Raw genomic sequence first — 24,182 nt, forward strand, 5'->3', positions numbered from 1 at the left:
AGCCTACCAAGTGTCAAAGCTGAACTCATAGCTGTACTGAGAAGATCCCATGTAAGTACTCTGTAATACTTTGTATGTATACTTTAGTGTTTTACGTGATAGTAGCAGGTTTTAAAAGCTTTTCTTCAAGGGAGATGATACTTTAATCAGGATAACAACATGTCAAGGGCTCGAATCATAACTACATGCTGACAAATGTCAGAGACGCTGCGAAAGATCCACTCTGATAGACGCAAAGGGGCACGTAGGGTCAAGATTCAAATGTGGTCCCAACAGAGGCCGCTTTTAAAAGTTTTTTGACTGATTTGTCTTGAATTTGATCTGCTCGTGTTTGTGTTTGTTGCCTGAAAAACTGGCACAATTATTTTCATATATATTTATATCATTAGAAGAAAGTGACGATCCACAGTTCGTAGCCAGCGTTCAGTGTGTCTGACTGTCAACACATGAATTGAATTAAATTCGTCAACACTGAAAGATTTATGGTTGTTTTATCATCAGACTTAAGCAATTCTCAAATGAGCCGGACCTGATCTGTAGATTTTACCCTCTATGGGACGTCTTTCAGCCTTCATTAGTCTCTCTGATGTGCTTAAACCTAATGACAACCCTGAGGAGGATTTCAAAATGTCACATCAGAAATGCCTAAAATAGAATTTTCTGCTCTGCAGTCTCTTTAAACGTAAAGATCAAAATTTATGCAATAACAGCAGCGCCAGCAACACATTGTTGATTTTGCAATAAGATGCTAAATTTGTCCTGATCTTACGCAATCAGGACATAAACTAATTTTAATTTTTTTGAAAAAATGTGAAGAAAGTTACAATATTCTTAACAGTTTAAAATCAGGCAGGTTTGCTTGAATGTTAAGTTTAGTGTGTGTGTTGTTCCTCTAAAATATGATAGTGCTAGCTTTGCTGAGGGCCTTGTGCCATGCAGAACGCTTAATTTTGTAGGTAAATAGCAACGTTAATCAAAAAGCTTCAAATACCTTCAAATATTTTTAACACATTTGGTAAAGTGTTTCTTTTACGGCATTTATAAATTACTAAAACACACTGTAGCAAAGTATTTCTCTTTTTAAGTATATAACATTAAAAATGTTTTCACAAGTTAAAACTTCTGCCTTAAAACAGCCTTAAAAAGTCGAAAAAAATCTCACAGCTTATCTTATTTTTATATTTTTGGCACTGATAGTGTCGACAGTAATGTACTGCTTTTATTTAGTTCAGGTAAATAAGACCTGTAGCGTTCCCACTTACAGCTGAGTGTGGATCGCACCTCATCTGCTGAGTTTTCGTTAACAAACAAGTAACTCTGAGAAGCTTCCAGCGTGCGTACTATCTTTAGAAATACAATGTCAGAAGATGCCAAAAAATTTACTTATAGCAGGGTTAGTTCAAATGCTACGTGTGGTGGGCAACAAATGATTGTAATATAATGAAAAAATTGCTTGTTTAACGCAAATCTCCTTGTAAACTGTAACACTGAGCATAGTTCAGCTGTTATACTGAGGAAATTAACTTTAGATCACACTAAGTGGTAAAATCTCATATTTGCTTTAAACTCTAAACTCAGAGGCATTACACAGGTATCCAAACTAGGTTACCTTCAGAAAATAAAAGTTTTGACCTCTCGTTAAAGACAGGTGGCGCGTACGGTGGTTACATCAATGACGGCCTTGTTTTATTGAATGGTCCCAAAGAGTCGTGAAGCAGTGAGCCTGCGTGGCTTTGGGGTCCTACTGGTTTTGTTTTAGGAGGACCCTGAAACTGAAAATGCTTCCTATGAAAACTGCCAATATAAAATAAATGAAAAAATAAATAAATGAATGAATGAAATGAAATTTACCAAGTGCTGTACTCTCACTCGAATATAAAATATAATAAGTGTAGGATTAAACTGGCTCAAATTTTTTGATTAATATTACAAAAATGGGCAATAATTTAGTGTTAGAGATATCTCACTTGAGATTATAGTGCTTCTTTTCTCATCTCTGAGCATTATATCAGGATAACAGTCTAGATTTCACTAATCCGTGGCTCATAGTGTTTTAAATTTTACTCATGATAAGTACCATTAAAATTAGATCTAGCAAACATGGCAAAGTGGCTGCAGACGCACAAAGATCTGGTGTAAAATACTAAAAAATAAATTTACCTGGCTCTTTCTGCGCGAGCGCTTTAATAGATCGCCTCCTTTCAGCTTCTCCATGTTTTATCTACTGCCAGAGCTTAAAAGGAGTCATATAACTCACAATTTTAAAAATGATATTACAAAATGGTAACAAATTAAAGGAAAATCCTGAAAAGCCCCGACCCTGCCAGCGAAGCAATGCGATGCAGTGGCCCCTTTTTACTTTGAGGGGCTTGTCCCTCGAGAGCAAAGCGTCACTAGAAATCAAGCAACCAAAAAGTTGATTTGCATTTTATCCTTTCATGGAGCACTTCTATCCTGAAGGGAGCGGTCTGTTCCAGGATGGAAATGCCCCCGTCCAGAGGGCGCGAGGGGTCACTGAACGGTTTGAATATAAAACAATGTGCTACGGCCTCCCGAGACACGAGATTTTAACCCAGTATGAATGATTTTAGGCTGATGTACTGAACTGCTCTCCCAATCAAATGAGAGAATATCTTGGAAAAGAGTTGCGAGCATCCCCCCCAGCAGAGTCTCAAAGATTTAACGCAAATATTGTAGAAAAGTGCACCCAAGCTGTTCAGGCGGCACGTTGCGGCCCAACTTCTAACTAAGACACTTGCTGGTTTTCACATATCTGTATGATGTTACTTCTGCTGCGTGTGCACATTTTATGTTCCAGTTTGCTCTAAAACTAAATGTTTTGTGACAGAAATTAAATTTGGTAACATACATGTCGGATAAACTCCATCAGTGGCCAACCAGCACAGCGCTGCAGCACAGTCTGAAACAGAAGCGCTACCTTGAGCTTAAAGTGTTGACTGTTTGTTTTGTTTTTTTACACCAAAATGTTAACGTACAGCTGAATGCTGCACCTCACAGGTGTCAGCAGGCACTTCTTACTTGCTGAACTGTCTTCTTGCCTTTCTCGTTTCGAGGGTAGTCTGTTTTCAGTTTGCTCAGTAGGATTGAGGTTGGTTGGCTGATTTGGCCTGTGAATGTCGATCACATGTCCCCGGGTTCTTGGTTGTTTCAGCTTCATGCTCCGGATGCTATTCCTACAATTCAAAGGACTGAATTGTTTATCTCTGTTTATCCAGGAACACCCATAAAGCTGTTCAGAGCAGTTCAAAGCCATTTATTGTTTATTACTGACTAACTAAAGTGCTGCTGATTTACTCTTTTTGTTGCATATCATCGTGAAGAGTCATTAAATGTACTTGTTTCTTCTTCTTGGACTTTAGCAGTGAGCAAAAAGTCTCCTAGAGGCACACACTGTATGTATTTTGATGTTCTCTGTAGGCGATTACTGAGATGTGTTTCCCTTACCCTGTTATGAAAATATAACCTGTCTACACTGGAGGTGTTCTCATATGAGACATTAGGATTCCCTTTTCATGGGACTGCATTAGTCAGTTCTCTTTTTCACTGTATTACCCAAATGTGCACACTCATAGACACAAACATGCAGTCATACAAAGTGAAACTGCAATTTCTGAACCAGGGTGTGTCCCTCCTTCTGCTAGTTCCATTTGTCTTGTCATTCCATCGCTACAAACCATCAGGAGCCAAATTCAGGTCAGCAAATCAAATTTTTTACTTCTTGATATCAGCAGGTTAGAAATGTCACTGTTAAAGGACATTGTTGCGATACATGTATTTATTGTTTGTGTAACCTCCATAAACAGCATATTACTGTAAAATTACGCTTATGTGAAAAAAGGAAGTGGACCGTTTTCCCATTCTGAACTTTTATGTATCAGGACATAATAAAATATCATCTGATCCTCAGCAGGGATCTGCAGGCAACAGGCAACCACATCCTGTCCTACTGTCAGGCCAGTAGAGTTAAAGAAATGTGCATACCATAACAGCAGCTGTATGGCCGCATACCTGTGAGGTTGTTGTAAGGTAGTGTTGCATCTGTTAGTATCAGAGTAACAGTCTACTTCCAAAACTTCTCTGCAGTAAACTATAAAACACAAATATGTGATGCTATAAGGTCGCTTATAGCATCACATATTTGTGATGCTATAAGCGATCACAAATATGTGATGTCGTGCGACACTGGGTCGCACGACCCTTAAAGATTAAAAAAACAACAACATGTGATTAAACTCTTTCATTGTTTAGTTAACAAAAACTAGATGAAAAAGCAGAAACTGTGTAAAATAGAAGATTCGGGAGCTTGCAGAACAACCTTTAACAATAATAATTTTCTGTATGACTTTATCAGTGTCTCACATCATGTTGGCCCACTTTTCTTTGCATTTTTACTTTAGTTCATTGAGGTTTGTAGGCATTCATTTGTGCATAACTCTCTTCAGGTCCCAACACATCATTTCAGTCCGGTTGAGAGCTGGATTTTTCCTGGGCCATTGCAACATCTCGATTTTTGACTTTTGATTTGCTGCTGTGCTTGCGATCGTTGTTCTGTTGCATGACTTAGCCGTCAGACAGATTGCTTCACATTTCTAAAAGTGTTTCGTATAAAGTTAACTGTCAGCTCAGGACAGTGACAGCAGAACAAACATAAATCATTACTCCTGATTGTGCTTGACAGTTGAGGTGTTTGTGCTGATAAGCTGTGGTTCATTTTTCTGAGCGTTATGGCCAAACTTCTCTATTTTAGCTCGATCTGTCTAAAAGCAGTCGTGTGGTTTGTTCAGATGCAAAGCCATGCTGCCATGTTCTTTTTAGACAGTGTTTCTTCTGGCAACTCTTCCGAACAGGATGTACTTGTTCAGTCTTTTTCTGAATGTATTGTCATGAACTTTTACATCTAATAAACTGAGGCCTGTAGAGTCTGAGATGTAGCTCTTGGGTTTTCGGCACGTTCTCTGAGCATTGCTCAGTCTGACCTTGGTGTGAATTTGCTGGGACGTCCACTGAAGATTAGCAGCTGTCTTAAATGTTTTCCACTGATGAACAATCTTTCTCGGTGTAGAATAATAAACTTCACAATGTTAGGAAATGGCCTTAAAGCATTTATAGCATTTACATATAGCAGTTAGTTAGATTACCAGACCGTTGATATCTTTCTTGTTGTTAACACAAACCTGAATGCTCCAGACCTGTAGCCTGTTAAAACAGTTAACATGATTAATTAATGAAGTGCATTTGATTATCAGCACCAGGCTGCTACTTACCACTTAATTCCTATGATGAAGGAATTAAGTGGTGGCTCCCACATAGCAAGCAGGTCTGGCCCGGATCTGGTATCAAGCCGTCACTGCTGGCTGACTTCTGGCATGGTAAGTGGTATGTCATCCATATATGGGTCAGGCTTGGCGTAGATGGCACTGACTATGTGATGGCATGCCACATCTGGCTCGATTATGTTTTTGGTTATGTGGCCCAGGATCATAGAAAAGAGATCTGGCCCGACTGGTGTCATGGCAGGGTGTATGTCAACCAGATGTGGGCCAGGTCTGCCAATCATGACATAATTTATGTTCCTATTTTCCTATTTTAGTTAGAAGACCCAAATGCCATGTTGCAATACTATACTGCTATGGTAGCCAACGTTTCAAATGCAGGTTTGACAGGTTTGTGAGTGTACACTTTATCCAAAACCTAGAGACGGTTTACTCATGTTTATCACAGGGTGGCTGTAGCTCAGGAGGTAGATCAGAAGGTTAGTGGTTCGATCCCTGTTTCCTCCAGTCTGCATATCAAGAGTGTGAATGTGTATGAATGTAGTTAGGAAGCACTCAGTTAAGAGAAAGTGTGTGAATGTGTCATGTTGTATAGAGCACTTTGAGTAATCTGGGAGAGTAGAGGAGCGCTATATAAGAATCAGTCCATTCACTGTCTGAACAGAGTTTCCTCATGTTACTTTTGCACTATTATGTTCCGGCACATGTTGTTATTACACGGCTTGATTAAGGTACACATTAGGCTGACATCTAGGGCCAGAGCTGAAACTGTTCTGGGGCAGCACAGGCCGTCATTCTTTGCGGTATGTGAGCCATGTGTAAGCACATTGTGTGGTCCAGATCCGAGCCATACCAATTTTGCTATGTTGGCTGTAGCTCAGGAGATAAAGCAGGTCATCTACTTTTTGGAAGTTGGATCCCTTTTGATTCTCTCCCTGCTCCAATTTGTATGCCAGTAAGTTAACAGGCTTGTAGAAGTAGAAACAAGCGCTTGTCTGTGAATGGGTGAATGGGGCAAAATGTATAAGCGCTTTGAGTCCTTGAGTAGAAAAGTGCTATATAAGAAACGGATGTGTTTAATTATTCATAAACTTCTTCTTAACTTTTAACGTTTACTAAATAAATAATGACACAATATGTCATGTCACATGTTGCTGTTCATTGGAGGTTGTATTTAAATAATGTTAAGTACTGCTAAGAATCAGATCTCTCTTATTATGTGTGATACATTAAAACTTTAGAGATCAAAGAGGGTGTTTTTATCTTTTCCACATGACTGTAGCAGCATCTCCTCGCTCGGGCACCCCGAGTTTAGTTTCTTGGTTTTGTCATACTATGACAAGATATCGGCTCTGTAGAAGTTCCCCTTTTTCTTCCACAACATGGTTAGGGGAATGCTTTGGTATTTAACTTCAGAGCATCTACCCCGAAAGTGAGCACAACTGAACCCTACAGGAGTCTCGTTGATGGTGGTAAAGCCTCAACACGTAATAGCTTAAAATAACCACCATAACATTTCTGAATTAATACTCTGAACACCAAAGAAAAAGGAATTATATATAACGTACTTTTTACAGTTTACAGTAGCTTCCTGTTAATATTTTTTTGTACAAAGGAATTGGCACAAACTACAGCGCAAAACTCTGTAAACTGTCCTTGATTTCAGCTCCAGTTTGTTAGATTGAAGTATTCGGAGAGGGGTTTTTTTTGCAAACGTACGTGCATACGTAATGACCCTGACACAAGTGCCAATGTAGCCACCATCATTACAAATTTGTTAAATGCCAAACAGCAGCAGATTGTTGCAAAAAACACCAAAAAAACACCAAAACAAAACAGTTGCAATAGTAAGCAGGATGATGTGTGAGCTTTCAGAGCAGGGAGAGGCAGCACACAGCAGCCAGCTGTAACCCCACTGCAGGTGCACTCCTTTTTTAAAAACTGAATTTCCTGATTATTTTTGAAATGATCGTGTGCTGGGTGATTTCCCTGCAGTAAACTCCCCTCGTGTTTCACTTCCACGCAGGTTTTAGTGTCAGAGCAGCTTTTCATGACTGGAATCGCTGTTAAAGCAACCTGCAGAGGGTGATCGGTCAGTGACCGGTCGCAGGCTAAAATCCTGTGTTTTCTTGTTTGTTAAAGTTGTCCTCTCATAGGTGGCGTCTCAGCTGCTCCTCTTCGTCTTGCTGTGTGTTGTTGGCTTTTAAAACTAAAGAAGTGAAAGTGTTGTTAGTAGGCAAAGGGTAACATGCAGTGAATCAGGAAATGAAGCATTATGGTTAAATTATGGCCGGCTTTTTAAATGCTCTTCAGCTCTGTTTGTGTAACAAATGTTTTCTGGTTTTCCTGTTTCAGTAGGTTCATATTAATAGAAACTCTTTCACTGTGCACCTGTACTGGCTGTCTAATACAGCTCTAATGTAAGAGATTGTCTTCATTCTTAAAAGACGTCCTAAAGTTGTGACAAATAACGCAGGTACCATTAAGTCTTTCCCTTTTTGTGTTTCTCTGTCAGTGTTTTCTAACATTTAATGATTGCAGCAGACATGAAGGGGGGGGGGATTTCGTGCTAAAAAGAGTGTCACTTAATTTGACTACCCACATGGAAAAGAAATAGAAAGTGCTTAGAGCGAAATGTTTATGTTTCATGTTCAGGAGATTGACTCTTTGACGTTTTCCTTATACAGTCGTAAGATATTTAGAGTGAACTGAGTAAACATTGTTTTGTGAGGTAGAAATTAGTAGATAATAATATGAGAGATGACCCACTCAGTCACAGTGAATTATCTCTTTATTTCTCCACATTTTGTAACAAGACTTTGTACAGAACGACATCAGCTGAGTAAGTTAAGCCTCTTTTACCTTATAGAACCGGGAAACTGTGTCTTCTACCAAGTATGTGTGTGTTTTGCTTGTAGTTTGCTACTAAATAACTGTTTGCGAAAAATCAGCAGCAGCCCAGCGAGTGGAAAACTTAACGACAAATGCATCTTTACATTTCTCACTTCCGAATTAATGATGTTTACATTCACATCTTCCAAAAGTCACACTGGCTTCATATTGCCTGTGTTTTATTGTGCGTATTTGCGCATCAGATGTTTTATTAAATTTGTCACAGATACTTTTTAAACATCAGTCTGCAAACTTTGGACTCGTACCGCAGGTCATGATCATCATTATCAAAGGCAATATAAACACTTTTTCTATTTCTATTTCTTTTAGTTTACCTTTAACTTTGAAGATGATTTTTGCCCATTAAAAAATCTGCCTCTCCTGTTGCCTCTGAAGCGGCATTAGGAAGCAGGCTCCTCAAAATCAACGCCGCAAGGCTGAGCCTGCAGCGAACAAAAAACCTGCACAAATGCACATGTGAGGCATATTTTTAAAATGATTTGATTATTTAATCTAATGGCAGCTTAGTGTGTTTTTTAGCTATTGGGCAGATGTAGCAAAGGAACATCACTGAACTCTTCCTGACACTTTGAATGTGGCCGTCTGTACAATGAGTGGCAACATGTGAGTAGTGGAATAGTGTTTTTGTGCCTAACGTTTATGCAATTAAAATGCATTTAGTTCTTATTTGAATGCATGTTGATGGAAAAAAAATTGCAAAACATTTCCATAATTTCCGGATATAAACTGTAGGATGTACAGAAAAACATTACTGACTGAAAACTGAATTTTGTTTGTGTCATTGTTTTGAGAAATGCTCTAAAACTGACATCAAATGTTTTTTGTTTCCATTTTGTTTATTCATTTATTACAATAAGCGAATAATCATATTATCTCAATTACTTACAGGAATGCAGTAACGTGCTTCAGCTACGCTCAGCGCATATGCTGCACACACGTCTGTAGGCGCTGTGGAAATATACAGCAGTGTTTCCACTGCAAACAAACGTCATCATTAACCTCATCATCTTAATCACAGATTTATAGTAGCAGTCGTGTGCAGTCCATATGAATTAGAAAATCTACATGAACTGTGGCAAAATCTACATTTTCCTTTTGATAAAAACGATCATCCAGCGGCCCACAAACCAAAAATAACTTACAGATACTGATGATGGAGGTTTTAGCGATGAGTGGGAGAGACAGTAAACTTTTCTGTCTTTGCGACTGTTTCACAAGTTTGAGGTTTCAAAGAAGCTTGAATGAAGTTCCCCTCATGATGAAACACACTAAATGTTTTCAGGCACTGAGGGAGAATGTCACTTGTTTCTGATTCTTAACATCTTTTCCACTGACATTTTGTTTATTTATGAAACACAAAAACAGCCACAGACTCTTAAACTTCCAGCACACACCCAGCACCTTCAGCACATCCTCCCGTCTTTGGCTAAATCGCACGCCATAAGTCTAACCTGTAATTTTATCAAATACAATAAAACCAGCGCAAGTCAGAGACAGGAAATAGAGATCGATTGCCGAGGGAAACCCTCTGTAGGAGAGATTGGAGGCTGAGGAAGCATGAGAGGCATATGAAAAAAGTGAATCACCCATCTTTCTTGCTTGTGGCCCACACTTTGTCTTTTTCTTTTTCAGTAATGACACAGTGTGGTGCACACCCCCTCGTTAGGTGTGTGTGACTAATGAGGGAGTCCTCACTTTCAAGGTGTTTCCATCAAAATCACAGCTCATAAACAAATATGCATCCACCGAGGAAAGAAAGGGGTGTCGCGCTGATCGCGGGCTTTGCAGCCGCTTTTATATCCGAGTAATCTGAAAGGAGCTCCATTTAAAAGCTCATTTCATTTAGGCCTGTAAGCAAACGTTTGGCTGAGGCAGCACAGACGTGAAGGTTTTGCTTTACGAGTGAACAAAAGCTTGTTTCATTTCGAGCTCAGAAGGAACAGAAGCAGGTGTGAGCCCTTCATGAAGGCAGTACAGAGGCAGGCAGAGAAACCTCAGAGAGACACATGAGACGTGTGTGAGATGTTTGTTTTGTCCTTGTTGTGGTTCCTGTATCTAAACCACCTCAGCAGCATGTTTCTGCAGCACCAGTCTGATCCCTGTAGCCTTCATTAGGTGTGATGGAAGAGATCATCTGATTTCTTGAATGAAAAATAAGCGATTAGCTTCTATTTCAGCAGAATAAACAGCCAAACTGGTATAGTCAGTGCATCTGTGTCAAACATGCTGCTGAGCCTCTCAGGCCTGCCTTCAAAGTGTAGTACTTCACTGGTATTGTGCCCAAATTTTAAGCAGTTTTGATTCAATTTAATGTAATCTTCCAGTCACAGGATCTCTCATGTTTTCTGAGGACATCAAAGATGCTCTAATTTTTGTAATTAGTTTGCAGTTTAATGTTTTATCTAGCACATCAGCACAGCTGCCATAGCTGTAAGGCAATACTGTACTCACCCATACAGCTCGTGTGTACAACTTCTGAGAAGCTGAGAAGCTGACAACAGTGAGAAAACACAGAAATCTACAGATGTTGTTGAGTCGAGCGCAGATGTGACTCGGCTGCATTTTAGGAGTGCAAATAAGAACAAGCAGATGATCAGCTCCCTCACAGGTGGACAGTTACTATTATTAAGTAATAAAGCAATGAGTAATCAGAGTGCCGTACAGAGAGAAAAGTGAAATGTGCAGAGAATCTGAAATCTTAAGCTCAAAATTATGATACCGATCCCCAACAAGAGTCATCTGTGGGACTCTTTATATCACTTTTCAGGTCAAGAAGGGAGATTGAGGGAAAGGTGTTGTTATATTTCTCCCGGACTGCCCGAACTCTGCAAGCTATACGTATAAATAAATTTTAGTGGCATGGCAGATTGACTGATGACGACCGATTGCCTTCATGTCAAAGAAAAGAAGAATATCGCCTCTACCATGAATTTGATCACACTCTGGTAAAATGAACTGGATTGATGCTGCGTGCCTTTTTTTAAATGAACAAAGTAGTTTGCTGATAATTACATTTAGCACAGTTACATTTACAGACTAATGTTGGCCGTCATAGACCTCAGTCTGGTCAACCTTTTATTCACGTGTTTGTCTGTTAACCAAGGGTCCCAGATATTTTAGCAACTAAAGTGACCCCTTTATACTTTATACAACAAAACCTAATTTACATGGCTCTATTTGTGTTTATTCTAATGTAATCAGCAACGGTTTTAAATCATTTTGATGTTACCCAACTCAAACGCTTTAGCTATATTTCATCGTCATCGGGCACCGAGTATGTGCTCGACTTTTGCAGATTTGGTTCTCTGAGTCTGTTAGCTACGCTCACTGTAAAACATTGTAATGCAGCGATTCCAAGTAAAAACATTTAAATAAAACAAACCAGAAACATTTCCATCATCATACATGACCCCACACAACTTTCCATTATCCCTGACACACCATTGTTCCAATTCCTGTAATCTATGAAAAAATATGAGTGAAGTAGACCGATGAATTCATGGTAGGAAATGTTTTCATGATTAAAGATTAAAGACAAATATTTCTACACCGCTAACGTCATAAACGAGTCCACGCGGTCATTTGAAGTTAAAACTCGCAAACCCAGCATTGTTCTGATGAAGTTCGATCAGTTTTTCTGTTTAATACAAATTTGCTGGTAAGACATAAAGAAACGGGAATTATGTAAGACGGAAACATTCAATAAAAAACTATTGATCGCTTTCACCCGCGCTGACCGTTTGGCGGGTCTTTTCTTGTCAAACGCACAAAGGGAAGATTTTCTTTACTCGACAAATCTTTACATTTCAGTACAGTTTGTTTTATTAAAATCAGTTCATCGAATCTTAGATTGAAAGGAAATTTCAATTTACTGCTAGTTACCGCCAAATAACATGACACAGTGGTTTTTATTTTGATGAATGTTTTCCTCGATGCTGTAGCTTCGGCGGAGCTCCGTAACAAGCACAAACAGATTATATACATCGAAAAATGAGTAACATTTAAGCTACTCAGCAACAACTGAAGAAGACATATTGTGAACATTTATTCTGGCGGGTATGTTTGTACGATTGTGATTTCAGCACCTTTACACGCGCGGCTGGTTGGACTTATAAATTTCACAAAGTAATTGTGTTTGTTGACTTTATTCTACTTTAACATCCATTCATCTTGTTCTGAACTTTAAAACTTAGGCCGTGATTATTGGTTGATTGATGATTCGCTCGCCGTGTTCAGACAGCAATATTTGTTTGCTTTCTGGAAGAAATCTAAACATGTCAAAGATGGGGAAAAATGAACGATAAGGGCAATTTTAAAGTGCGAAGAGGTTCTGAAAAGCACTGGTCATGGAAGTGAGAGCGAGACCTTACAGAAGAGACGCTGCACTGCACCGTCGTCGATAGACTTGAAGATTTTAAGTCCATGAAGTCTGTTATTCCGTCATATATAAATTAATCTCATATATGCCGCTCTCCCAGGAAAAAAAACATCCCTAAACTTTTTGCTTTTCTCATCCCGTTCTGCACTTTATCCGACTTTCTCTCCAGGAAATGTCGCATTTTTAATTTGCATCAGTCAACTGTTTTTGTGAAGATTGGTTCAGCAGTTCATGCTTGAATTCTGATACACTAATTATGTATCTAAATTGGTACAATTATAAGACCAGTGGAAAATTACAATAAATTAGTTTGTAAGCGGCTCATGTGCCGCTTAGAACGTGCTAAGGATAGATAATGAGTCCGGAGAGACCCTTCACAGAGTTTATGACATAAACAGCATCTCATACTTAATGAGCTAAGACATTTTACCCCATTAAGATTTGTTCTCTATTTGTTATTATAGCCACTGGACAGATTAAAAGTAAAAACAGAAACTCAAAAAAAATTTAATTTTACTGATTAAATGACGACATGATTACACTGCCAAAGCGATGCGTTTCAGTGTTTTGTGTATATGAATCTTAGATATTTTGTTTACTCTAAACAGTACCCAACGGTAAACAGTTTAAGGGGGTAGAAAAGTTTCGAAAACTGATCTTGAGTAGAGTTTAACAACCAATCAAAGGTCATTTTTCTGACTTTGGGTCTGATCAGCATCTGTGTGTGTGTCTTCCAGGCCAATCAGTGCTGAGGGAGGTGCAACGGCATTTAAAAAGAGGGCTCGTTTGATAAATATACAACACTTCCGACTGACTCCGGATCACTGAGCACAGAGGGACACTCTGCACTGAGCAGCCGCTGTAAGTATTGTGTAATTTTTCAGATTTTAACCTAATACACACATAATTCAGAACCACGGCACACGTTGTAAAGTTAATTTATACTAGAATTATCAGTATCACATTTTTTTTAAATAATAAGTTTGAAATATAAACATGTAAAGCCTCAACAGGCCCAGTGGAGCCAGAATATCACGCTGAGTTTTATGCAATTAGAGCTCCAAGGTAAGTTTTATAAATCGACAGCGCAGTGACGATCCTCTCCAGATATGAAAAAACTGAAAGAAAAACTAAATAATAAACTTTTTGGAGGATTTTAAAAACACACACATTAAACGTTGCCTGAAAATGTAATTTCAGATCGTATTATTAAAAATGTTAAAATGCTAATCCATTTCTTGTATTTCTTTTTTCTTACATTTAACTAAAACATATAATCGTTTAAGCGCTGAGCAACTGACCCGTACAAAACAGATGACCGCTGAGCAAAAGATGTATGTGTAATTTTCAAATTATACATTTACAATAAAATAGGATATAAACATTTACACCGGTGGATTATTTTAGCTTGAACTAAATATGTTGACGTAGCATTAGCGATAGTTATTTTTTAAGTTACTCACAAATTCACGCTTTATGACACACAACTATTCCTGATTTTTCTGAAAAACAAACAATCTAACACTTTAATTTTTTCTTAAGCTTCATAAATAAAATATGTTTGAGGTGATGGTGAAAAAGATAAAGGAAACTTTTTGTCAAATTAATTTAAAGTCTGGCCAAAAAAAAAGAATAAATAAGACAAATGAAGATTAAAAAAAATGAGATGAATGAAATTAAATGAAATGCTGCTGTTAATCTGGTTTCTCTGTTCATTCAGCTCCCCTCCTTCATCTCTCTGCTGTGTCTGACCCTCATCCTCCCCTCCCCCCCATCTCTGTATTTGTTGTTGTAGCTCCCTCCTGACTGCAGATACGATCATGTTGGTTTCTGGGTTATACTTCCACAGGTGCGATGACTTTGAACGTCAGTTTGTCATCAGTTTCACTCCATCACCGATCTTCCCTCATTATTGTTTCTTACAAACTCTGATACAATTCATATTAAACACTATGCAGTTTCAGTCGAGTGAAATAGATTATATTGGAGCATAAATTCTCTGAGACATTCTCCCTCAACACAAAAACACCTCAGATTTTAATATTTCCTGTTGATTTTCTTCTTCTGGTAGCTGGCTCATCTATGAGCGCTAACAATTAGCTTTTTTAATTCAAGATTTTAAGAGTGAGACCCCTAGAGAGATGATTGCACTCTAAAGCTGTTACGAGAATTTTTATTTTTTATTTTTTCATGTGAATAATGAGGCTATTAGTAGGACAAAGGAGGACTTGGTGACTTTTATATTTATCCCAACACATTTATGCACATTTAGCCCATAAGGACATTGTGCATCATACGTGGAGCTGATTTTCCCTCCAATGGTGAAACTAGTGAAAACCTGTAATATTATTAAAGGTATTTGGGGGCACTTTACTGCACAGAGACATGTAGAGCCGGCGCCCGGGCTGGCCCAAACTAGAGACTCCGCAAACCTTTAATTTTACCGTAAGTTTAAATATCTATTAGCAGTTAAACCTTAAACAATAACTCAAAATAACTGGACACGAGCAGTTATTGTGTGTCTCCACATATTATATACAATAACGCATTAAATTTAGATTTAAAACAAATTCAAATTCAAATTCAAATTTTATTTGTCACGTACACAGTCATACACATTCGGTCGCCGATAAAAAAAACCTGTATTTAGGCGTAAAGTTCTGTTTTACTTCACTATTGAAGAATATTTTGATGAACAATTCTCTGATCTTCGTCTGTTTCACGAATAAAGAGCCCACAGCTTTATCCACGTCTCATAGAGAATCGTGTCATCACAGCATTGCCATTTTTCTTCAATCAAAATAATTTATTATTTTTGATCGATTTATGTTTTGATCTAAAGTGTTTAATCCAAAAAGGAAAAATCTGATGCAGAACTCAAGTCTTATCATTTAAAAGTCAAATAGTTCCTAAGATCTCTGGAAATTGTGGAGTGTTGCACAAATAAATCTGATTCGCTCAATCTGCTCATTCAAAATAAAAAGTCTTTAATGAACATCGGCTTATACATTAAAGAAATATTCATAATCTTACTTTAAAGCTGCTTCCCCTTCAAGAGTGTGTTTGTTGGAAGGGCACATAAATGCCCTCTTTTAACATTTTTTCAATATTAATTTATTTATCTTTTTACACAAACATACATTTAGAGTTTCTGTGTACAACCATAACACAGCGTACAGGCAAAGAGAAGAAAAACAGAGATAAGGGGTGAAACACAGAAAAAAAAAAGGAGAGAAACATCTACCTTAAACCACAGTCTAGGTGTGCTGCCGGTGCTGTGGTCTTTTTAAGCGTGGAGAGATCCGTCTTTCGTGGAACACAGGAGGAAGAGAGGGGGTGTGAGAGGCAGAAGAAGGGAGGACTGGGATAAGAATCTGCACCCTTCACTAAATCAAGTCCCACCACAAGCCAGCTTACGCTCTGAGCCTCTTCCCTCCAACATTTGTCTGCTTCTTTTCATCCAAAGCCCACCACAGGCCGCCTACTCTCAGCTCTCTGAACTACTTGTCTTTTATCTTCTCAAATCTCTCAAAATCTGAGACCACCACAAACCCCCCTTTGCTTCCTGTTGAATGATTTCACTTTGCAGCAGACTTCAATATACACAGGACGCTACAACTAAACTAAAGACTCATTTTTACTGAAATGCTTATTTTTCAACATCTACTTTTCTTCTTGTTTGTCACTAAATGATTAAATACAGTACGACATATTTACGATGTATTGCGGACCTGTTCAACAGCTCTGAAAGACCTTCAAGTTTCATTTACAGGTTACATAGAGAGTTATTTATTTATTGATTCGTATGCAGTGAAATACAACATCACTACTAAACACCCTCAAATCAATCGGTCAATGCATTTTTTTAAAGGATTGTATTGAGTTCAGGCAGCAAATCTCAGACAATTGAACAGTAAATTGGATTTGCCATATAAACTGAAGAAGCAGGCTGATGTGGAATTTAATTCCATGGAGATTTTCTTTATGGTTTTCTTCTGTGTTGTATCTGTTTCAAAGAACTACATACATTTGTGATCATATAATATATAACAATTATACCTCGGGCTTTCTGATGTAAAGAAAGTAATACATTTCTTGAATGTTGTTCTGCTCTTTTAAGAAAGTAGCAAATAATCAGGCTTGAAGTCTTAATCAAAAAAGTTAACATTTGAAAGAAGCTATAAAAATAAAGCTTATAGTTACTATAAAAATCTATAAACTGTATTTTTATTATATTTTCCAGACATATAACAAGGATGAAGAACTTCATTCAGTCCCTTCTCCTTCTTATCGCTGTGATTGTGTCAACTACCGGTAAGACGCCCTGACTGTAGACTTATTTATTTTCATTTGGAAACTGGACTGTTTGATATTCCGTATTAACACATAACATCCTTCTCATCCTTGTAGGTGCTCAGAAAGAGATTTATGCTAAGGAGGGACAGGATATTACCTTGGAGCCAACATCCTATCCAGCAAACTCTTATGTGTACTGGTATTTTGAAAAACAGGATGGTCATCAACTTGCCTGGCTTAACCCCTTAGGCGGAAAGGGATTCAGTAATGGTAAACCATATATTTATGTATATATTATTTATTTATTGTTACTGAGCAGGGAAATACAGGTAAATAAAAAAATATTTTTAACAATAACTTTCTGCCTTGTAGATGAGAAGTGGAAAAACAGGTTGTCCTTAACTGGTGCCTCGCTGGTCATAAAGGCTTTGCAGGAAGACCTCTTTGGGACTTTTGTCTGTAAAATCAGTGACTCGATCACTGTATTTAAAGTCATTCAAATCAATGGTAAGAGCAAACATAAGGTCACATGATTAGTGTGACCTAAGTCAGTTGATCAGTTTCACATAAAAGTTTAATTAATGGTTATTAAAGTTTAAACCACTGTATTTACATATCTGCATCATATTCAACAGTCTTACACAAGTTGTTCAAATATAGCGCATGTTTTTAATTTGTGTCCTGAGATGTTTGATGTAAGAGCAGTTTAACTTATTAACTTCTTAACATGGCCTTTATGAATTCATTGGACATGACAATCTGTTTTTTTAAACTACGTATGTGAAAAAAGTTTATTTTAAAATGTAAAACATATCACTTCTATTCTGTTTCCTTTATTCTGCTTGTTTTCTGTGCTAGTGATTGAGAAATCAGCCTCTCCTCTGTTGTCTGGCGAATATCTGAGTCTGACCTGCAGTCTGGGAAGTGTTCCTCAAAATACAGCTGAGATTTACTGGCTCAGTCCCCAGGGAAACAGAGAAGGAAACAAAGGAATAGTCTACATTCAAGCCAGAAGTGAACACAACGGCCAGTGGGACTGCGTAGTGAAAAAAAATGCCAATGAAAAGAAGTTCCCAGTTTCTGTTACAGTTGTGGGTGAGTTTCTGTGTGTTTGCATTTGTTTCGCAATTGTGTATCCTCATCTTTAAGATCAGGTTTCTAACAGTTTCTCCTCCTTTTTAGACCTCGCCCCTGTGCCTTCACATCAGTATACATCCACAGACTCGCCTCTCACCATCCCTTGTTCTTTAATTTCTCATGTTAGCTGGGAACAAGTGAAAAAAAAGGAGATTGAGGAAGTTCAGTGGCACTTTGCTCCTAAACTCTCCTCAGGCACCCTTTCTGACAATCCAGAGCAGCTCTTCTCCCTCGATCTGGAAAAACTTACCTGGAAGAAGGGTAAAGACAAAGGACTGTCTCCTGTATATAACATTAAAAACGGAAATCTGTCTTTGACCAAATCAAAGGCAACAGTAGAAGAAAGAGGGCGCTACACGTGCTCAATGAAATTTAAAGATGGCAGGACTCTGGAGACCACAGTAGACGTAGTGGTGTTGGAAAGTAAGTCACATTTTTTTGACAAGACCAGCTCTGTGTTGCACTCACCTCCGTTATATTTAGGGTTATTTTTTCTTTGTGACCGCTCTTGCTGCCTTCCTGCTCGGCCAGTATTTTCATTTCTCTGCTACTGAATTTATTTGCAAGTGTCCACAGTGTGACATGTTTCTAATTCACAAGCTCCTCTTGTTTTAATTGGCTGTATTAAGCATCCCCTCTGCCAGAACAGCGTGCTAACACAGTGAATCTTAATTGGACCGTGTGTTATGAGAATTTATGAAGTAAACTATGATTTCTCAGTTGCGGCTGAATGTTTTTTAAAGTAGAACCAGAAACAAATACAGATCTGATGTATTTACTCACAGGAAATTGCTCCTATAACACAATTTCTCTGGACTGTTCTCAAGCAAACCCACAACTCACATTATATTCAAATGATAAAAGCTATATTTAAATATTGATGTGAGATGTTGAATTTCTACAGCATTCACATGTGGAGGTTTGAAGCCAAACCTTTTGTTTTTTACAAGCTTTTATTTGGGAAAGAAATCAAAATGTCTTGTTTAGACATCATCGCTGCTTTCGTGGCCAAAGTTTTAGTCTGATTTCAGGAAAATGCCGTTACAGACAACTTCTTTGAAGCAATTTATTTTATAAAATGCATGTTTTTCATTTTATTTCTTTGTTCTTTCTCTTCTGCTTCGTCTCCAGTCATCGCCCACCCAAAAGCAGAGCTAATCTACGGTCAGCAGGTCAATCTGTCCTGCAGCACTGGTGACCAGCTGCCCAATGATATGAAGTTAAATTGGACTTCACCTAAAACGTCATCTTACATCTCTTACCCCACCCATATTACTGTCCCGGAAGTGGGCAAAGAAGATAACGGAAAGTGGGGGTGTGAGCTGTGGCAGGGCGGCAACAAGCTGACGTCAGATGAGATACTGCTTAAGATCGGTGAGCACGGGAAGTGAGACGAGCAGGAAGTGTGACATGGGCCTGACCTTGTGACCACAAAATTTTAAGACAGAAACTTCTTTTACATGATGTGTTCTTTCTATACTGTATACTGTTTGATGACTGTCTGTCTCTGTTGTGTACAGAACCCAGACTGAGTGTGTGGATGCTGGTGATCATTTGCAGCGCAGCAGTCATCCTTCTCCTCCTCCTCGTGCTCGCTTTCATCCACTACCGACGCAGAAAAGTACAGTTCAGCCATTCATATTCCTTTCTTTTCAATCACACTGAGTTATTAGTTCAGCTTTAAGAGTTACCCCTCTGTGTCTGCCTCTTTGTCACTCACATTAGCAGAAAACGAGACTCCTCAGGCATCAACTCTGCCAGTGCAAAAAGTACGTACTAACCATTTCCTGAACTGGTAAAATGGCTCCAAAGCCACATTTATAAGCATGCACACTTATTAGCACTAAAATCTGAATGACACTTTGAGCCATGAGATATTTTTTGAAGTACGAACATTACTTAAATAAGCATTTATGATTTGGCTTTTGTAGTTCTGCGTCAGTTTCCATAACTCAAACAGAAACCTGGGACTTTTTCTTTTTCAGCCCCAAACCAAAAGGATTTTACAGAACATGAAAGCTCACAGACCGGATCTTTAAGAAGAAACGGGAACACGCTGAATTTCTGATCTGATATGTTCTGATTTACCTGATTACCTGGATTTACATCTCTCATTTTGCCATACTGGAAAGTACAAAAGAGTTTTGTTGGATTGAGGATCAAACATATCAGGCAATCTGGACTGATTTTATGTATTTTGTGTATGATTATTACCGTCTGTGACTTTAAATCATTTACACTTTGAGTCTATCTGTAGACTAAATTTCCTGTACCCTTATGTATATTTTTGAGGAGGTCTGTAATGCTTTCAGATGTGTAGGTGCTTCTGTAAATTTACATGTGCAGCATATTATTTGTGTAAAGTTTATTGCTAAAAATGGAAAGATGAAAACTGTAATGTGTAAAAACATTAGCAGATGTTTTCAATAAAGCATCAAAATCTTTCTGAGTGATGTTCCTGTAGAGGTCCTCTTGGGCTAATTTAGCGGGATGGCATCCATCTGACAGATTCGTCGATACTGGAAGGAGCAGGGAACGTCGTACCAGTTTGTGATTCTGGGTGTCCACCACCGCACAGTCCTCTCCAGCTTCCCCAGCGGACGCGTTGTTATCCGGCTCAGACTTCAGTGTGTTCCAAAATCTTTACAACGCAGATGGAAGAAGATTAACATTACTTTCATTAATATTCTGCTGAAGTGGCATTTCACCTGCTAAGTTTGTGCACTGTTTTAACAGTTGTCTTGGAAGATGCATTACTTTTAAGTAATTCTTTATTCTTCAAGAGCCATCACCAGCTAAAGGACCTGTTTATTTACCGGATGGTTCCTTGTGCTTGTGCAGATTTCTAGTTGTGACTATAGTTAGTTTGAAGGATGGAGGAACTGATGCAAAACATGCCTACACCTACATACTAGTTGATGAATTGCTGTGAAGTTTTGCAAAAAAAAAAAAAAAAAAAAAAAGATCAAATTGACTTGTCCTCCAGCGCAACCATCAGGTTTTCAGGGAACTGCCGTAAAGGTTATTTAATAAATGTTTGTGCTTTGTACTTTTCATCATGTCTAATATGGTGATGTTCTCATGAAAACAGTGGTAGTTTTCTTCTTCGAACAGTTTTCTCATGGAAAAATGTCATGACGTAATGAGACATGCAATTATATTAAAACATCTATAAATCTAAACACCGTCTGTTGGAGGGAATTCATTTCACATACACCATAGGCTAGTCCAGAGACTTTAGCAACCTCTTCAGCATTATTAGTAATATGACACCTATAAAAATAAAAACACCCCACATTACTTAAACCAGTAATTATGTACTTGGTGCCAAGAAACCTTTGCTGTGTACAAAAGCCAGATTAACAGGCTGAAAATGCTCTTTAAGGACTTGGCGAGCTCTGTGAACCCATCTGGGTTGATTTTAATCGAAGCTGATCCTCAACTCTGCCTCGATCACCGTTTTCTCAAAAGAAGTACATTTATTGTTAAGTCTTTAGTGAACATGCATGAACCAAAACTCTGTGTAGGTGTCAAACTGTATGTTTCCTTTACAGCATATGAAACCTAAATAAAAGATGATGGCAACGTTACAGAAACACCCAGGCCTTCATTTTAAGTCTCTAAAGCATTCAGTGTGTAGGCAGGCAGGTGCTGCAGCTCCATGCAACAATGTTTGTCGTTAAACCAACGATAGGTTACTCGATGATTATTCAGACTAGCGTGTTCATTTATACATGTTTGCTTTAGGATTGTAAAGAAATGTCGTGTTTGTCATTTGTCATAATAATATAAATATTTGTTTAAAATTGTTTAACTAAGTAAATATGATTAAAGAGCAAAATGGTCAGAATTAGCATCAGCATTTTCATTTTGTTTTATAAACTGAAAATTAATAATTCATATTTTCAGCAATCGTTTTATCTTCATTTTTTGCGCAATCTGCACTACCAAACAGACTCTAATGTGATCCGTACATCTATCTAGAAGTGGCCAAAGGAGTCATTTAACTGACATAAACAACAATCACACAATTTTTTTTTTTTACTGTTTCCCAACTGCTTCTCTACCAACCATAGACTGTATATAAAAAATGGACACAGCCAGCATGGTGTCACCCACTGGTTTGCAAAGTCCTGCCATGAAACCTTGAGTTTAGCAATGACGATGAGCGACCCAAGGAGCACTGCAGCTCTTAAGGCAGCAGCGTATCAATCAGTAACTAGGCCTGAGCTAAACCACACTCTGGTTTGACACAGGCCTAATCCTCATTTTGACTACAATCTGATGTTATATTACAAAATGCATAATTTTGTGTTAAAATAACTATCAATTGAAACAATAAGGCATCAGGAAAGTGTTCATGAGTGATTTCTTTATTGACTTCCATACAGTCTGACTTCTTTCTGCATCTATATGAGGTGCCCCCTGCTGGCCATTTGAGAGAATGCAAGTTCCTGCATCCATGAGACAAAGCCTGTGTGGTCTTCACAGTAGGTGCAGACATCGCACTCGAGTTACAGTGAGGAAAAACTCATAAGTGAAACCCCAAAACTTTTTAGGGTTTTTTACACGAAAGCTATAGCAGCTGAATTAACCTGTTTTAACAAAGCATCAGATGGACATTTTTAAACTAATAGCTTTTACATATTTTTAAATGTCCACAAGCTTCAACATCACACAATCCACAGTGAGAACTATTTGTCTCTCTAACTGATGATCATTTGTAAACTGTATCTGTTAACAACCATCAGAAATGCTTTTTACTTTATTTTTTTACTTTTTTTTTTTTTGTTAGATCACCCACTTTTTGTATGATGATACCATCCTGAGAAGACCATTGAAATTTGAATCAATCAATTCATACTTACGAAACTTGAAGCGTTGAGTTGTCCACCCATTTCCAGTCTCCTCTGTTCTCAATGTCACTCAGCCCAAGCCAGTAGAATGGGTTAAATGTCCCAATCGTCCTGGCTTCTTTTTCAAGAGCGTCCTAAAAATAGGTACAGTCAAATTCTTTAGCACTTGTGAATTCCAAAGAAATAGATTTGAAACTTTTAAAGTACAAAGAAACTCTCACATACTCTTCTTTGGTGGTCAGGATGGCGAGATGTCCGCCTATATCCTTACATTTGAGCGTACTGTTAAGCCAACCGTCGGTATCATTGCTGAGGAAAAAGCAGTGATCCCCTATGTGAACCCACCCGTCAGGACACTCTGTGCAGTTGATCGCTGTAGGGTGACACGGGGACAGACAAATATACAAGTTAAACATTTATAGAAAGGTGCAGAACAAGAAACAAGCACTGAATTATCATTCATCTGCTGAACATTTGGTACCTGGAGCTGAACAGTTGTGTGCCAGGTCGGAGTATTGGTTACACATGTGTCTGAAGCGGTCCTTCAAAGACTCTAGTTTCAGCTTTAGAAAGGTCAGCTCTCCCTCTGTGTTGTTTGCGTCCTGAGCAGATTCAGCACTAGCAAACAGGCCGAGCACAACGCAGAGGATGGCGAGGCCTTTAATGCCCAAGGTGGCTGATGACAGACAGCAGACTCAGCATTAGCACACATGCAAACAGATCCGGACATACGAATATCTGGAGCTGCATCGGGGCTTCTTACCTTTCTTTTGGATAAGATGCATGTCAGCTGTCAGCTTGCAGGATATCGCAGTCTTTGGTGTCCTCTCTGTGCCCTTTTGATCTTTTATATAGCAGTTTGTGTGTCAAAGAGAAGGGAAAAGTACAGCTTGCACAAATCTTCCAGACAGATTGGACTCTTCATGGCTATCAAACCATGTAAACTCAGATGGTGCAATCTCTTGTAGCCAAACTAGTAATAACCTGCCATGTTGGATTGCACAAACAAACATTTGATGATGGGGAGCTGGCATGTAGGTTCAGTATTATTTACCAAAAACATGAGCAAAGTTCTCTTTCTGTCCCCAACTTTTTTAAAACTGGCAAAAATGGAGGACTGACTATGACTCAGCATTTACCAGCACTGCAAGTGTGTGTGTGTGCTGGTAAACATGTGCGTGTGTCCTTAAGGTTATTTGTATTCTCTCCATAAGCAGAACAGCTGTAACAATATCACCTCTTCACCACACACACACCAGATGCCCACTCTGTTCTTCCAGCACACTGTCAACATTTTTTCTGGTACAT

The 24,182-nt window shown here is 38.4% G+C and overlaps 1 protein-coding gene and 1 pseudogene across 2 annotated transcripts; one reads left to right on the forward strand and one right to left on the reverse strand.

Annotated features, from left to right (window-relative positions):
• cd4-1 (CD4-1 molecule) lies at positions 1–20,643 on the forward strand. Its single transcript, XM_085471684.1, has 11 exons — positions 1–51; positions 13,323–13,446; positions 16,829–16,899; positions 16,996–17,151; positions 17,254–17,388; positions 17,740–17,976; positions 18,064–18,441; positions 19,150–19,392; positions 19,539–19,639; positions 19,744–19,787; positions 20,004–20,643. The coding sequence occupies exons 3-11, from the start codon at positions 16,842–16,844 to the stop codon at positions 20,032–20,034; spliced, it is 1,383 nt and encodes a 460-aa protein (XP_085327810.1). The 5' UTR covers positions 1–51; positions 13,323–13,446; positions 16,829–16,841; the 3' UTR covers positions 20,035–20,643.
• On the reverse strand, positions 20,442–23,819 carry LOC146698851 (perlucin-like protein; annotated as a pseudogene). Its single transcript, XR_014922865.1, has 5 exons — positions 23,638–23,819; positions 23,356–23,550; positions 23,096–23,247; positions 22,887–23,008; positions 20,442–20,659 (listed from the first exon to the last, which is right to left on the reverse strand). The product of XR_014922865.1 is annotated as a perlucin-like protein (transcript).
• Between the last annotated feature and the right edge of the window lie 363 nt (positions 23,820–24,182).

Source organism: Copadichromis virginalis, linkage group LG11, assembly GCF_057382275.1.
Source record: "Copadichromis virginalis isolate Kocher_CV1m ecotype Utaka linkage group LG11, C_Virginalis_male_GT1.1, whole genome shotgun sequence".
NCBI classification, from domain to species: Eukaryota; Metazoa; Chordata; class Actinopteri; order Cichliformes; family Cichlidae; genus Copadichromis; species Copadichromis virginalis.

Excerpts from the sequence above, each read along its gene's own strand:
- cd4-1 (XM_085471684.1), top strand. The coding sequence starts at position 16,842 with ATGAAGAACTTCATTCAGTCCCTTCTCCTTCTTATCGCTGTGATTGTG. Across the intron at positions 16,900-16,995 it reads TGTGATTGTGTCAACTACCG|GTGCTCAGAAAGAGATTTAT; the intron begins GTAAGACGCCCT and ends TCATCCTTGTAG. Across the intron at positions 17,977-18,063 it reads AGTTTCTGTTACAGTTGTGG|ACCTCGCCCCTGTGCCTTCA; the intron begins GTGAGTTTCTGT and ends CCTCCTTTTTAG.